At 37.2% G+C, this 18,195-nt stretch overlaps 1 protein-coding gene across 1 annotated transcript in view; it reads left to right on the forward strand.

Moving 5' to 3' along the window:
* KLF8 (Kruppel like factor 8) overlaps positions 1-18,195 on the forward strand; it is a 96,111-nt gene that overhangs the window by 25,471 nt on the left and 52,445 nt on the right. The window contains exon 2 of the mRNA XM_038588794.1: positions 6,233-6,306. Coding sequence (XP_038444722.1) covers positions 6,233-6,306 — 74 coding nt within the window. The remainder of the gene's footprint in view (positions 1-6,232; positions 6,307-18,195) is intronic.

Here is an 18,195-nt window from a genome sequence, read left to right on the forward strand (position 1 = left end):
AAAGGGACAGAGGTCCAGAATATGTATTTGAACAAATTCTAGCTAAAAACTTTCCTAATCTGGGAAGGGAAACAGGCATTCAGATCCAGGAAATAGAGAGATCCCCCCCTAAAATCAATAAAAACCGTTCAACACCTCGACATTTAATAGTGAAGCTTGCAAATTCCAAAGATAAAGAGAAGATCCTTAAAGCAACAAGAGACAAGAAATCCCTGACTTTTATGGGGAGGAGTATTAGGGTAACAGCAGACCTCTCCACAGAGACCTGGCAGGCCAGAAACGGCTGGCAGGATATATTCAGGGTCCTCAATGAGAAGAACATGCAACCAAGAATACTTTCTCCAGCAAGGCTCTCATTCAAAATGGAAGGAGAGATAAAGAGCTTCCAAGACAGGGAGCAACTAAAAGAATATGTGACCTCCAAAACAGCTCTGCAAGAAATTTTAAGGGGGACTCTTAAAATTCCCCTTTAAGAAGAAGTTCAGTGGAACAGTCCACAAAAACAAGGACTGAATAGATATCATGATGACACTAAACTTATATCTCTCAATAGTAACTCTGAATGTGAACGGGCTTAATGACCCCATCAAAAGGCGCAGGGTTTCAAACTGGATAAAAAAGCAGGACCCATCTATTTGCTGTCTACAAGAGACTCATTTTAGACAGAAGGACACCTACAGCCTGAAAATAAAAGGTTGGAGAACCATTTACCATTCGAATGGTCCTCAAAAGAAAGCAGGGGTAGCTATCCTTATATCAGACAAACTAAAATTTACCACAAAGACTGTAGTGAGAGATGAAGAGGGACACTATATCATACTTAAAGGATCTATTCAACAAGAGGACTTAACAATCCTCAATATATATGCCCCGAATGTGGGAGCTGACAAATATATAAATCAATTATTAACCAAAGTGAAGAAATACTTAGATAATAATACACTTATACTTGGAGACTTCAATCTAGCTCTTTCTATACTCGATAGATCTTCTAAGCACAACATCCCCAAAGAAACGAGAGCTTTAAATGATACACTGGACCAGATGGATTTCACAGATATCTACAGAACTTTACATCCAAACTCAACTGAATACACATTCTTCTCAAGCGCACATGGAACTTTCTCCAGAATAGACCACATATTGGGTCACAAATCGGGTCTGAACCGATACCAAAAGATTGGGATTGTCCCCTGCATATTCTCAGACCATAATGCCTTGAAATTAGAACTAAATCACAACAAGAAGTTTGGAAGGACCTCAAACACATGGCGGTTAAGGACCATCCTGCTAAAAGATAAAAGGGTGAACCAGGAAATTAAGGAAGAATTAAAAAGATTCATGGAAACTAATGAGAATGAAGATAAAACCATTCAAAATCTTTGGGATGCAGCAAAAGCAGTCCTAAGGGGGAAATACATCACAATACAAGCATCCATTCAAAAACTGGAAAGAACTCAAATACAAAAGCTAACCTTACACATAAAGGAGCTAGAGAAAAAACAGCAAATAGATCCTACACCCAAGAGAAGAAGGGAGTTAATAAAGATTCGAGCAGAACTCAATGAAATTGAGACCAGAAGAACTGTGGGACAGATCAACAGAACCAGGAGTTGGTTCTTTGAAAGAATTAATAAGATAGATAAACCATTAGCCAGCCTTATTAAAAAGAAGAGAGAGAAGACTCAAATTAATAAAATCATGAATGAGAAAGGAGAGATCACTACCAACACCAAGGAAATACAACCGATTTTAAAAACATATTATGAACAGCTATACGCCAATAAATTAGGCAATCTAGAAGAAATGGACGCATTCCTGGAAAGCCAGAAACTACCAAAACTGGAACAGGAAGAAATAGAAAACCTGAACAGGCCAATAACCAGGGAGGAAATTGAAGCAGTCATCAAAAACCTCCCAAGACACAAGAGTCCAGGGCCAGATGGCTTCCCAGGGGAATTTTATCAAACGTTTAAAGAAGAAACCATACCTATTCTCCTAAAGCTGTTTGGAAAGATAGAAAGAGATGGAGTACTTCCAAATTCGTTCTATGAGGCCAGCATCACCTTAATTCCAAAACCAGACAAAGACCCTACCAAAAAGGAGAATTACAGACCAATATCCCTGATGAACATGGATGCAAAAATTCTCAACAAGATACTGGCCAATAGGATCCAACAATACATTAAGAAAATTATTCACCATGACCAAGTAGGATTTATCCCTGGAACACAAGGCTGGTTCAACACCCGTAAAACAATCAATGTGATTCATCATATCAGCAAGAGAAAAACCAAGAACCATATGATCCTCTCATTGGATGCAGAGAAAGCATTTGACAAAAGACAGCATCCATTCCTGATCAAAACTCTTCAGAGTGTAGGGATAGAGGGAACATTCCTCGACATCTTAAAAGCCATCTATGAAAAGCCCACAGCAAATATCATTCTCAATGGGGAAGCACTGGGAGCCTTTCCCCTAAGATCAGGAACAAGACAGGGATGTCCACTCTCACCACTGCTGTTCAACATAGTACTGGAAGTCCTAGCCTCAGCAATCAGACAACAAAAAGACATTAAAGGCATTCAAATTGGCAAAGAAGAAGTCAAACTCTCCCTCTTCGCCGATGACATGATACTCTACATAGAAAACCCAAAAGTCTCCACCCCAAGATTGCTAGAACTCATACAGCAATTCGGTAGCGTGGCAGGATACAAAATCAATGCCCAGAAGTCAGTGGCATTTCTATACACTAACAATGGGACTGAAAAAAGAGAAATTAAGGAGTCAATCCCATTTACAATTGCACCCAAAAGCATAAGATACCTAGGAATAAACCTGACCAAAGAGGTAAAGGATCTATACGCTAAAAACTATAGAACACTTCTGAAAGAAATTGAGGAAGGCACAAAGAGATGGAAAAATATTCCATCCTCATGGATTGGCAGAATTAATATTGTGAAAATGTAATGTTACCCAGGGCAATTTACACGTTTAATGCAATCCCTATCAAAATACCATGGACTTTCTTCAGAGAGTTAGAACAAATTATTTTAAGATTTGTGTGGAATCAGAAAAGACCCCGTATAGCCAGAGGAATTTTAAAATGAAAACCATATCTGGGGGCATCAGAATGCCAGATTTCAGGTTGTACTACAAAGCTGTGGTCATCAAGACAGTGTGGTACTGGCACAAAAACAGACACATAGATCAATGGAACAGAATAGAGAATCCAGAAGTGGACCCTGAACTTTATGGGCAACTAATATTCGATAAAGGAGGAAAGACTATCCATTGGAAGAAAGACAGTCTCTTCAATAAATGGTGCTGGGAAAATTGGACATCCACATGCAGAAGAATGAAACTAGACCACTCTCTTTCACCATACACAAAGGTAAACTCAAAATGGATGAAAGATCTAAATGTGAGACAAGATTCCATCAAAATCCTAGAGAAGAACACAAGCAACACCCTTTTTGAACTTGGCCATAGTAACTTCTTGCAAGGTACATCCAGGAAGGCAAAAGAAACAAAAGCAAAAATGAACTATTGGGACTTCATCAAGATAAGAAGCTTTTGCACAGCAAAGGATACAGTCAACAAAACTCAAAGACAACCTACAGAATGGGAGAAGATATTTGCAAGTGACCTATCAGATAAAGGGCTAGTTTCCAAGATCTATAAAGAACTTATTAAACTCAACACCAAAGAAACAAACAATCCAATCATGAAATGGGCAAAAGACATGAACAGAAATCTCACAGAGGAAGACATAGACATGGCCAACATGCATATGAGAAAATGCTCTGCATCACTTGCCATCAGGGAAATACAAATCAAAACCACAATGAGATACCACCTCACACCGGTGAGAATGGGGCAAATTAACAAGGCAGGAAACAACCAATGTTGGAGGGGATGCGGAGAAAAGGGAACCCTCTTACACTGTTGGTGGGAATGTGAACTGGTGCAGCCACTCTGGAAAACTGTGTGGAGGTTCCTCAAACAGTTAAAAATATACCTGCCCTACGACCCAGCAATTGCACTGTGGGGATTTACCCCAAAGATACAAATGCAATGAAACGCCAGGACACCTGCACCCCGATGTTTATAGCAGCAATGGCCACGGTAGCCAAACTGTGGAAGGAGCCTCGGTGTCCAACGAAAGATGAATGGATAAAGAAGTTGTGGTTTATGTATACAATGGAATATTACTCAGCTATTAGAAATGACAAATACCCACCATTTGCTTCAATGTGGATGGAACTGGATGGTATTATGCTGAGTGAAGTAAGTCAGTCGGAGAAGGACAAACATTATATGTTCTCATTCATTTGGGGAATATAAATAATAGTGAAAGGGAATATAAGGGAAGGGAGAAGAAATGTGTGGGAAATATCAGAAAGGGAGACAGAACGTAAAGACTGCTAACTCTGGGAAACGAACTAGGGGTGGTAGAAGGGGAGGAGGGCGGGGGGTGGGAGTGAATGGGTGACGGGCACTGGGGGTTATTCTGTATGTTAGTAAATTGAACACCAATAAAAAATAAATTAAAAAAAATTAAAAAAAATGATGGATATATATGTGGGCAGTTCTATTCACACACTTGGATCAAAGAAAAGAAAATTCATGTGTTTTGAGATAAAATTGGAGCTATTTTTTAAATTTTATTTTCCAAATGATTATGTAAATTATAGTTAGCATACAATGCAGTATTAGTTCAGGAGTAGAACTCAGTGGTTCATCACTTACATACAACATCCAGTGTTCATCATAACAAATGCCCTCCTTTATGCCCATTACCCATCTAGCCCATCTCCCACCCCCTGCCCTCCATCAGCCCTCATTTTGTTCTCTAATTAAGAGTCTCTTATGGTTTGTTTCCCTCTCTTTATCCTCCTCCCATATGTTCATCTGTTTTGTTTCTCAAATTCCATATATAAGTGAAATCATATGGTATTTTTCTTTCTCTGATTGACTTATTTTACTTAGCATATTACACTCTTAGCTAAATTGGAGCTATTTTAACGTGTCAAAATTCTCCAAACTCTTTAATAGTGAATCAGAATTTTCCTCATTATCCCAATAGAAGATTCTTTGTGTGTTATCGCCATCAAATTAAGACTGGTTTCAATTCCTGACATTCAATAAATAAATAAATAAATAATTTTTATATTTTTTTGCTTTTTTGTGTGTATTATACTTTTGTGTCTTTGCTCATTGTCTATTTGTTGTATTTTAACTACATTAGATATTAAATGGCTATTGTGAAGTGACCTATAAAATGAATACTTTTATGGGTAAATGTATTTGACATTAAAAGCAATTAACTGATTGATGGACTATCTTTTGAAATACAATCAGGTCATAAATGAGGAAACTAATTGTAATTGATTTGGAGACACTTAAACTAATCCAAAATTTGACCAACTAAATTATAACAAATTGTGGATTTATCTTCCTGGTGCTATGTTTTCCTCTTTAGTGAGATTAACTGTAGATAGATCAAAGGAAATCTGATTGAACAAGTGCTGGTAGATGCTTCTGGTAGGAATGATTATGATGGTGTAGGGCAGCATAATAGGGCCACCAAGTTTCTCTATTTATAGAAAGACAAATGAACAGGCAAATAGAAGACTGCTTATATTAACCCCACCTAGCTTGTTTAAGAGAGATAGACAGAGGGATCCCTGGGTGGCGCAGCAGTTTAGCGCCTACCTTTGGCCCAGGGCACGATCCTGGAGACCCGGGATGGGAATCCCACATCGGGCTCCCGGTGCATGGAGCCTGCTTCTCCCTCTGCCTATGTCTCTGCCTCTCTCTCTTTCTCTCTCTGTGACTATCATAAATAAATTTAAAAAAAAGAGAGATAGACAGAAAATACTTCCTTAGAGAGGTTTGGTGATAATGTGTTAAAAAGCTCATTAGGGTAAATATCCATATAGGATCCTTTGCAGGTAGGGGCTGGTTGAAGAGGTTGGAAGAAGTAGATTCTCATATATATAGGATTTGTGGGGAGCAGTTAACATTGTTGTGGACAAGCCAAGACCATCTTGATGAGTAGAATATACAAATTAGAATGTTGTCCAAACACCAACTTCTCAAAATCTAGTAAGTCTTGAAAGATGATGTTCATAGAATGCAAACAGGTATAACCAAAGGTAAATGGCATACTGTATGCATATAGATTAGATCTTATTCTAAAATTGTGTTTCCCTTGTCTTTTTTCCAGGTCTGGATCAACTCATAAACAACTTGGAAGTCCAACTTAATTCAGAAGGTGGCTCAATGCATGTCTTTAAAGAGGTCAGTTATCAGGAAAATGAGATAGAAATATTGAGCCATAATAATGTTGAGTACTTGGTAATCATTAATGAGCTAAAGCTCATTTTTTCCCCTAGCAAAGTGTTGGAAACTGAAAAGGGATGAAAGGAGGAAGGAAGGTTTCTAGGAAGTTCCTGAAAACAAGGTTTCAGGTCTGAATACAGAATAGATCTGGCCTAAAAGAAATCTAGCCTCTGGAATCAATGCTGTAGGGGCAAGTTAGACACTTTGGTAGACAATAGTAACCATTTGCCTAACACTGTTCCTATTTCAGGCACTCTGAAGATTAAATACATTGTCTTATTTAATCTTCATAATAACTCTGTTGGATACTATATTAGAGTTCTCCAAAGAAACAGAACCAACAGAATGTGTAATGTCTCAATCTGTGTCTCTCTATATGTATGTATGTGTATATATATATATATATATAATATATATCTCTATAGATATAAATAACAATATATTAATCATATATATCTTTATATATAAAATAAAAATATATCTATATCTATCAATCTACATAGCTATTGAGAGAGAAAGAGATGTTAAGGAATTTGATCACATGACTGTAGAATTCTGATGAATCCAAAATTTAATAGGGGGTAGGCTGACAGATTGGAGAGCCAGGGAAGAATTGCAGTTCCAATGGCAGTTATCTGGAAGAGTTCTTTCCTGCTTGTAGGAGTTCAGTCTTTATTTTTTTAAGGCCTTCAAATGACTTAATGAGGCCAACCCACATTATGGAGGGTATTTGGCTTTACTCAAAGTCCAGTGATTTAAATGTTAATTTCAGGAGCACCTGGGTGTCTCAGTCAGCTAAGCACCTGGCTTTGGTTCAGGTCATAATCCCAGGGTCCTGGGATAGAGCCCTGCATTGGGCTCCCGCTCTCCCTCTCCCTTGCCCCTCCTCCTGCTTGTATACTGGTTCTCTCTCTCTCTCTCTCTCTCTCTCTCTCTCATCTCTATCTCTATCTCTATCTCTATCTCTATCTATCTCTATCTCTATGTCACATAAATAAATAAAATCTTTTTAAAAATGTTAATTTCACCTAAAAAACATCTTCACAGAAACATTCAGAATAATGTTTGACCAAATATCTGAGGACTGTGATCCACCCAAATTGACACAAAATTAATCATCACAGATAGGTATTATTAATATTCCCATTTTACATAAGAAAACTGTGACCTTGGGCACACCCAGAACAAGGATTGTTTTTATTTAACAGGCAAACACTCTGCATTAGATGTGGAAGTCCCATTTTGCTCAGGTTTAAGTTCTAAAGTCATATATTTCTAAAAGATTCTCAGTGACACCTTTTCCCACACCATTCTTTCTGCCTGGAACATCCTTCAATCAGCCTGTCTAATTTACCAAATCCCAACTTTTCTCAGGGCCCAAATTTCAATTCCATCTCTTCCATAAAACTTACACTGATAACTACTTGAACTTGAGTTCCCAGAATGCTAAATTATCTATACCAGTTACTCATGTGGCTCTGCTTATTACTTGTTCTCTAGTCATCAACAACTTTATGTAAATTTTACAGTGATAATTTTTGTCTTTGAAACTTCAATTATTTATGTGCCCCTTACACAATTTCTGATACATCCTTATTATGCATATTATTTACTTACTTTTAGGAGATTAGTGCAGCTAAAAATAAATGCCTATAATCTAGGTTTGATGTGGCATATTGGTTTCCTAGAGTTACTGCAACAAATTACCACCAATTGGTGGCTTAAAACAGGATAAATGTATTCTCTCATAGTTCTAGAGTCCAGAAGTCCAAATTTGTATCATTGCCATGATCCCTTCCAAGGTCCTAAGAGAGAATATGTTTCTTGCCACTTCCACCTCCTGGTGAATGCAGGTGTTCCTTGGCTTGTAGACTCAGCACTCCAGTGTCTATCTTCATCTTCACATAACTTTCTCCTCTGTGTCTCTCTGTGTGTCTCTGCTCTGTGTACCTGTTTAAGGACAGTTGTCATTGAATTTAGGGCCCACCCAAATAATCCAGGATAATCTCCTCAAGATCCTTAATTATATCTACAAAGACTATTTCCAAATAAAGTAATATTCATGGGTTCTGGGGATTAGGATGTGGACATATATTTTGGGGGAACACCATTCAGCCCACTACAGTGTGTTATACATGTATTTCTAATATATAGTAATGCAACACCCCAAAACAACCTTAGATGCTTTGAGAAAGAAAAAGTGTTTCACCATATTATATTTTATATGTTTCATAGTTTTGTGCTAGGTAATAATTTTTCCATATTATCATGCTAGGTACTAATCAATATATGCACATACATACATACAAAATACATATATACATGTCTAACATTATTTTACCTGAATGCAGCTGCTGCCATGCTTGATATTTTCTCCTAAGCCTTTAGGCTTGCCTATTTCATTAGTTTGTACAAATTGATGAATTCTTTTGTCTCATGGTACTATATTTCTGGATGCTATTGATATGGTGGTGATGTAAAATTTGAAATCCCTCTAGGTTTAGGTTAGCTCTACTTTTAATAATTCTCAACTCCAACTACTTCTCCATCCTCTAATACGTAAACACGTGATTCCTCATTGGAGAAGAATTGGGGTTTCAGAAAGCTAACTGACTTATTGACTTAAACTATGACTGTGTGTGTGTGTGTGTGTGTGTGTGTATTTGTGTGCCCACACATGAAAATGATTAGTTTAAACCTAGAACAAACTAGAAGGATCTGCGTACAAGAGCAGCTTTCCTCTTTCTGCTTAGGGGACTAAGCTTTATTTTACTACCATAAAAATACTTTCCTCTGTTTTCCACCTGTTGTACTGTCTGGGGTATTTTCTTCTTTCATTTTATTTCTAGCCTTGCTTTCCTGCTTTCAATTTCTAAATAAGAGCTATTTTATTTATTTTATATTTAAATGTATGAATTTATGACAGTAAATTGCATCTTAAGAAAAACCGTTTCAAAATAAAAATTAGTATACATCTACTCAGCATTTTTACATGCAGATATTCTTTCTTTCCCCCAAAGTGTCCATTGACCAAGAATAAAGAAGAAGTAGTATACATATATACAATGAAATATTATTCAGGCATAAAAATAATGAAATCTTGACATTTGCAATGGCATGGATAGAGCTTGAAAGTACACTAAGCGAAATAAGTCAGTCAGAGAAAGACAAATACCATATGATTACACTCATATGTGAAATTTAAGAAAAAAAAACACAAAGAAATGATCATAAGGGAAAAATAAAGAGGCAAGCCAAGAAACAGACTCTTAATTATAGAGAGGAAACTGATGGTAACCAGAGGGGAGGTTGGGTTAAATAGGTGATGGGGATTAAGGAGTATACTTGTGAGTGTTTTTTGAGAAAAGCCTATATTACTGTATACTTCTCTCTTAGGACTGCCATTGCTCCATCCCAAAGTTTCTGAAATAACATGTTTCCATTTTCATTTGCTTCCATGTATTTTTTCAATTCCTTAATTTCCTGGTTGACCCATTCATTGTTTAATCGGATGTGTTTTAACTTCCATGTATTTGTGGTGTTTCCAAATTTTTTTCTTGTGATTGAGTTCAAGTTTTAAAACATTGTGTTCTGAAAATATGCATGACCAATCTTTTTGTGCTGGTTGAGACCTGATTTGTGACACAGTATGTGATCTATTTTGAAGACTGTTCCACGTGCTCTGGAAAAGAATGTGTATTCTCTTGCTTTATGATTAAATGCTCTGAATATATCTATTAAGTCCATCTGGTCCAGTATGTCATTCAAGGCCCTTGTTTCCTTGTTGATCTTCTGCTTAGATGATCTGTACATTACTGTGAGTGGGGTGTTAAAGTCCCCTAGTATTATTTTATTATTATAATGAGTATCTTTAGGTTTGTTATTGCTTTATATATTTTGCTGCTCCCAAATTATGAGCATAAACATTTTCAATTGTTAGATCTTCTTGTTGGATAGATATTTTTTATTATGTTATAGTGCCTTTTATCATCTCTTATTAGTCTTTGGTTTAAAATCCTGTTTGTCTGATGTAAGGATAGCTACTCCAGCTTTATTTCTTGTCCATTAACATGATAAATTGTTCTCTACCACCTCACTTTCAATATGGAGGTTTTGTTGGTTCTATAATTGGTCTCTCTTGTAGATATCATGTTGATGGATCTTGTGTTTTAATCCATTCTGATAATGTTTTAATACCATTCTGATATTTTTTAATCTATTCTGATATTCTATGTCTTTTGTTTGGAGCATTGAGTATATTTACATTCAGGGTAATTATTGAAAGTTATGAATTTAGTGCCATTGTATTACCTACCCATAAAGTTGCTGTTTCTTCAGATTGTCTCTCTTCCTTTCTGGTCTTTGGTTCTTTGGGGATCTCTCTCTGCTCAAAGGATGCCCTTTAATATTTCTTGTGGGGTTCTTTTAGTGTTGATTAATTCCTTTAGTTTTTGTTTGTTCTGGAAACTCTTTATCTTTCCTTCTATTCGGAATGACAGCTTTGCTGGATAGTTTGCATATTCTTCCCATTTACCACATTGAATATATCATGCCAGTGCTTTCTAGCCTGCCAAGTGTATGTGGACAGATCTTCTGCCATCATTATGTTTCTACCCATTTAGGTTTAGAAACTCTTGTTCCAATCTGCTTCCATGATTTTCTCTTTATCACTGAAATATACAAGCTTCATTATTATATGTTGAGGTGTCAACCTATGTTTATTGAATTTGAGGAGGGGTTTCTCTGTGCCTCCTGGACTTGAATGCCTATTTCCTTTCCTATATAGGGAAATTCTCAGCTGTAATAAATTCAAATAAAACTTCTGCCCCTTCTTTATCTTCTGGGACCCCTGTTATCTAGATATTATTTCACTGTATGAAATCCCTAACTTCTCGAAGTTTCCCTTTGTAATCCAGTGTTTGTCTTTCTGTAACCTGTCCACCTTTATTTTCCATCATTTTGTCTTCTATATCACTCTCTTTTACCTCATTTATTCTGTTAGAACCTCCATTTATGACTGCATCTCAGCAATAGCATTTTAAATTTTGGCCTGATTACATTTAGTTATTATTTTCTACAGTAAGTGATTCCTCTACTGTCTTCTATGCTTTTTGCAATCCCAGCTAGTATCTTTATAGTCCTTTTTTTAAATACTAGTTCAGACCTCTTACTTATATCCATATTGATTAAATCCCTGGCAGTACTACCTCCTGTTCTCTCTTTTGTGATGAATTTCTCCATCTCGTTATTATGTGTAGAAAAGAAGATAGAGAAAAGACAACAATATCAACAGCAACAGAAAATAATTAACAAAACAAACTAGAATAAAACAAAAACAAAATAAATATGAAAAAAATCATACCAGAAATAAAACAGGAAAAATAAGAAATAGATCCTCATTGTATTTTGGTTTCCTTCTTATAAGAAATTAGATCCCAAAATAGGAAAAAAAACTCATATATATATGAAAATAAAATAAAATACAATGAACATAAACCAAAAATAATATATAAATAACATATATATAAAATAAAAATTTTAAAAGAATTGAAAAAAATAAGAACATAGCTGCAAAAATATAAAAATGAAAGATTAAAGAATTAAAATAAAAACACTACAAATGTTATATACTGTTTTCCAAGAACTGAATTTTTGCAGTTTGCTATGATTGGTAAACTTGGTGCTATCCAGTTGTTCCTGCTGGCCTTCCAGGGGAGGGGCCTATTCTGCTGATTCTCAGGTGTTGTTGCCCTGATGGAAATCCAACTTCCTTGCCAGGGGGCAGAGCTCAGTGTAAGTGGCTCTGGATTCCACTGTGGTGCTGTTTAGCTCCCCCCCCTTCAATACTTTCAGCATTAATGGAGGGAATGAAAATAGCCATGCCCTACTTTCTAGCTCCAGAGCTGAAAATTCCTCCCACTCTTACCTCCCACTCTTCAGTAAGCTCATGCAGAAAAGCATTCAATTACTTCAGTCTTGTTGGTTTCTGTCCAAACTCTGTGTTCACCCAACATTGACCAGGCATTTTCATCTCAGGCATACAGTTGAATTTTAAGTCTCCAAATTTTATGGACACCTGGGGTATATAGACCTGCACTGTTCCTCCCAGAGGAGGGAGAGCTCTCACCATGCTTCGGCCTTCTGCTGGGCCCCTGCCAGGAGACTAGCGGTGTGACTATGTAATGGTTCACAATATATGGCATCACCAAGCAAAAAGCCAGAGCATAGACTCACTGTTTTCAGCTGGCTTTTCCACTCTGATGCCTGGAAACTCTGCTATACACAGGCACCCCCATTCTTCTTGTGACCCCAAGGATCTTGAGACCATGCTATCCCACCTGGGATTCTGCTCTACTTCACCACCTAAGCACTTTAAGGCCAGGGATGTGCCCCGCACTGTACCAGGCTTATAAAAGTTCAGATTTTGTGCTCTACTGCTCATAATAATTTACAGTAGCCTCCTTAAGTCAGCTCCTGCCCCACTACCATTTCCTCTGATATATCGTCCTGGATTCAAGGCTCTGCACCTCCTAAGTTCCAAAATGTGGTCACTTTTCTATTTGTGGAATTGCAGCATTTCTTTTCTCAGATCTCTGATTGATTTTGTAGGTGTTTAGAATGGTTTGATATCTAGCTGAATTCCAGAAACCAGATAAACTTAGTGTTCCCTACTCCTCTGCCATCATAACTCCTCTCTCTTCATATACTTTAATGTATTCTTTACTTTTCTGGTTAACCCATTCATTCCTTAGTCAGATGTTCTTTCACCTACATGTATTTGTGGTCTTTCCAAGTTTTTCTTGTGGTTGCCTTCAAATTTCATAGTGTTGTCACCTGACAATATGCATGGTATGATCAGAATCATTTAGTAGTTCTTGAGGCCTGATTTATGACCCAGTATGTGATCTATTTTGGATAATTTTCCATGTGCACTTGAAAAGAATGTGTGAGGGGCCTGAGTGGCTCAGTCAATTAAACATCTGGCTCTTGATCTCAGCTCAGGTCTTAATCTCAGGGTCATGAGTTCAAGCACAGTTGAAGTTCCATGCTAGGCATGGAGCCTACTTTAAAAAAAATAAATAAGGGCAGCCTGGGTGGCTCAGCGGTTTAGTGCTGACTTTGGTCCAGGGCATGATCCTGGGGACCTGGGATTGAGTCCCATGTTGGGCTACATGCATGGACCCTGCTTCTCCCTCTACCTGTGTCTCTGCGTCTGTGTGTGTGTGTGTGTGTGTGTCTATGAATAAATAAATAAGTAAATAAATGTTTAAAAAAATAAAAATAATAAGAATATGTATTCTGCTGCTATAGGATAAAATGTTCTGAATATATCTGTTATGTTTATCTAGTCCAGTGTGTTGTTCAAAGCCATTGGTTCCTATTGATTTCTTGCTTAGATGATCTTTCCATTGCTATAAATGAGGTGTTAAAGACTCCTACTCTTATTGTATTGTTATCAATAAGATTATCTATGTTTGTTATTATTCATTTATATGTTTGGGTGGTTCAAGCTGGATGCATGAGTATTTGCAACTGTTAAATAACCTATCGGACAGACTCCTTTATTATTATATAATGTCCTTTTTTACCTCATCATCTCTATTTACAGTTTTTGGTTTAAAATCTAATTTGTCTGATATAAGTATGGCTATATCAACTTTTTTTATTTAAAAATATCTTTTTAAAAAACTTTTATTTTTTTCAAAGATTTTATTTATTTATTCCTGAGACACACACACACACACAGAGAGAGAGAGAGAGAGGCAGAGACACAGACAGAGGGAGAAGCAGGCTCTATGCAAGGAGCCTGACATGGGACTCAATCCTGGGTCTCCAGGATCAGGCCCTGAGCTGAAGGTGGCGCTAAACTGCTGAGCCACCTGGGCTGCCCACAATTCATTTTAGAGAGAGTGTGCACTCATGTGTGCATAAGTGAGGAGAAGGGCAGAGGGAGAGAATTCTCAAAGCAGATTCCCCACCTAGCCCATAGAATGATACAGAGCTCAATCTCACGAACAATGAGATCATGATCTGAGCTGAAATCACAAGTCAGACACTCAACAAACTGAGTAACGCAGGTGATTCTTCTACTCCAGGCTTCTTTCGACATCAATTAACATGATAGATGGTTCTCCATGCTCTAATTTTCCATCTTAATGCGTCTTTATGTCTAAAATGAGTCTTTTTTAGGCAGCATATAGATAGATCTTGGGGTTTTCTTTTTAAATCCATTTTGAGCACATGTCCCCACCAAATTACCTAGATAACTTTCAAATCATCCTGAAAACCTACGAATTTAGTCTGAGATTTAAAGAGAGAACAGCTGGAATGCTACAGTGAGAAGAGTTTGTGCTTCTATCAATTACAACTTGTTTTTGGCCACTCTGCACTGAGCAAAATGACTAGAAGGAAAAATTCACCTAAAAAGAAAGAATCAGAAACAGTCCTCTATCCCACAGAGTTACAAAATCTGGATTACAATTCAATGTCAGAAAGCCAAATCAGAAGCACAATTATAAAGCTACTGGTGGCTCTAGAAAAAAGCATAAAGGATTCAAGAGATGTCATGACTGCAGAATTTAGATCTAATCAGGCAGAAATTAAAAATCGAATAAATGAGATTCGATCCAAACTGGAGGTCCTAACGACGAGGGTTAACGAGGTAGAAGAACAAGTGAGTGACATAGAAGACAGGTTGATGGTAAGGAGGGAAACTGAGGAAAAAAGAGAAAAACAAAAGATCATGAGGATAGGTTAAAGGAAATAAATGAAAGCGTCAGAAGGAAAAATCTATGTTTAATTGGGGTTCCCAAGGGTGCCAAAAGGGACAGAGGACTGAATATGTATTTGGACAAATCACAGCTGAGAACTTTCCTAACTTGGGAAGGGAAACAGGCATTCAGATCCAGGAGATAGATTCGCCCCCAAAAAATCAATAAAAACTGCTCAACACCTCGACATTTAAAAGAGAAAATTGCAAATTCCAAAGATAAAGATAAATTCCTTAAAGCAGCAAAAGACAAGAAATCTCTAACTTTCATGGGGAGAAATATTAGATTAATAGCAGAACTCTCCACAGACCTGGAAGGCCAGAAAGGGCTGGAAGGATATATTCATAGTCCTAAATGAGAATAACCTGCAGCCAAGATACTTTATCCATCAAGGCTCTCATTCAGAATAGAGGAGGAGATAAAGAGCTTCCAAGATAGGCAGAAACTGAATGAATATGTGACCACCAAGCCAGCTCTGCAAGAAATACTAAGGGGGATTCTGCAACAGAAAGAAGTCCAAGGGAACAATCCACAAAAAGAGGGACTGAGTAGGTATCATGATGACACTAAATTCATATCTTTTAATAGTAACTCTGAAGGTGAACGTGCTTAATGACCCCATCAAAAGGTGCAGGGTTTCTGACTGGATAAAAAAGCAAAACCCATCTATTTGCTGTCTGCAAGAGACTAATTTTAGACATAAGGACACCTACTCCTACTCCCTCAAAGTAAAAGGTTGGAGAAATATTTACCATTCAAATGGTCCTCAAAAGAAAGCAGGGGTAGCCATCCTTATATCAGATAAATTAAAGTTGATCCCAAAGATTGTAGTGAGAGAAGAAGAGGGACACCATATCCAACAAGAGGACCTAACAATCATGAATATGTATGCCCCAAATGTGGGAGCTGCCAAGTATATCAATCAATCAATAACTAAAGTTAAGACATAGAAAATAATACGCTTATACTTGATGACTTCAATGTAGCACTTTCTACAATCGACAGGTCTTCTAAGCAAAACATCTCCAATGAAACAAGAGCTTTAAATGATACACTGGACCAGATGGATTCCACAGATATCTACAGAACTGTACAACCGAATGCAACTGAATAAACATTCTTCTCAAGTGCACATGGAACTTTCTCCAGAATAGACCACATACTGGGTCACAAATCAGGTCTTAACTGACACCAAAAGATTGGGAGTGTCCCCTGCATATTTTCAGACAATAATGCTTTGAAATTAGAACTAAATCACAAGAAGAAGTTTGGAAGGATTTCAAACACACGGAGGTTAAGGACCATCCTGTTAAAAGATGAAAGGGTGAACCAGGAAATTAGAAAATAATTTAAAAGATTCATGGAAACTAATGAGAATGAAGATACAACCATTCAAAATCTTTGAGATACAGCCAAAGAAGTCCTGAGGGGGAAATACATCGCAATACAAGCATCCATCCAAAAACTGGAAAGAACTCAATACAGAAGCTTAACCTTTCACCTAAAGGAGCTGGAGAAAAACAGCAAATAGATCCTACACCCAGCAGAAGAAGAGAGTAATAAAGATTTGAAAAGAACCCAATGAAATAGAGACCAGAAGAACTGTGGAACAGATCAACAAAACCAGGAGTTGGTTCTTTGAAAGAATTAATAAGATAGATAAACCATTAGCCAGCCTTATTTTAAAAAAAGAGAGAGAAGACTGAAATTAATAAAATCATGAATGAGAAAGGAGAGATCACCACCAATACCAAGGAAGTACAAATGATCTTAAAAACTAATTATGAGCAGCTATACGCCAATAAATTAGGCAATCTAGAAAAAATGGATGCATTTCTGAAAAACCACAAGTTAACAAAATTGGAACAGGAAGAAATAGAAAACCTGAACAGGCCAATAACAAGGGAGGAAATTGAAGCAGTCATTAAAAACCCCTCAAGACACAAAAGTCCAGGGCCAGATGGCTTCCCAGGGGAATTCTATCAAATGTTTAAAGAAGAAACCATACCTATTCTCCTAAAGCTGTTTGGAAAGATAGAAAGAGATGGAGTACTTCCAAATTCGTTCTATGAGGCCAGCATCACCTTAATTCCAAAACCAGACAAAGACCCCACCAAAAAGGAGAATTACAGACCAATATCCCTGATGAACATCGATGCAAAAATCCTCAACAAGATACTGGCCAATAGGATCCAACAGTACATTAAGAAAATTATTCACCATGACCAAGTAGGATTTATCCCCGGGATGCAAGACTGGTTCAACCCTCATAAAACAATCAATGTGATTCATCATATCAGCAAGAGAAAAACCAAGAACCATAGGATCCTCTCATTAGATGCAGAGAAAGCATTTGACAAAAGACAGCATCCATTCCTGATCAAAACTCTTCAGAGTGTAGGGATAGAGGCAACATTGCTCAGCATCTTAACAGCCATCTACGAAAAGCCCACAGCAAATATCATTCTCAATAGGGAAGCACTAGAAGCCTTTCCCCTAAGATCAGGAACAAGACAGGGATGTCCACTCTCACCACTGATATTCAACATAGTACTGGAAGTCCTAGCCTCAGAAATCAGACAACAAAAAGACATTAAAGGCATTCAAATTGGCAAAGAAGAAGTCAAACTCTCCCTCTTCGCCGATGATGTGATACTCTACATAGAAAACCCAAAAGCCTCCACCGCAAGATTGCAAGAACTCATACAGCAATTTGGCAGTGTGGCAGGATACAAAATCAATGCCCAGAAATCAGTGGCATTTCTATACACTAACAATGAGACTGAAGAAAGAGAAATTAAGGAGTCAATCCCATTGACAATTGTACCCAAAAGCATGAGATACCTAGGAATAAACCTAACCAAAGAGGTAAAGGATCTATACCCTAAAAACTACAGAACACTTCTGAAAGAAATTTAGGAAGACACAAAGAGATGGAAAAATATCCCATGCTCATGGATTGCAAGAATTAATATTGTGAAAATGTCAATGCTACCCAGGGCAATTTACATGTTTAATGCAATCCCTATCAAAATACCATGGACTTTCTTCAGAGAGTTGGAATAAATCATGTTAA

Source organism: Canis lupus, chromosome X (assembly GCF_011100685.1).
Source record: "Canis lupus familiaris isolate Mischka breed German Shepherd chromosome X, alternate assembly UU_Cfam_GSD_1.0, whole genome shotgun sequence".
Taxonomy (NCBI): domain Eukaryota; kingdom Metazoa; phylum Chordata; class Mammalia; order Carnivora; family Canidae; genus Canis; species Canis lupus.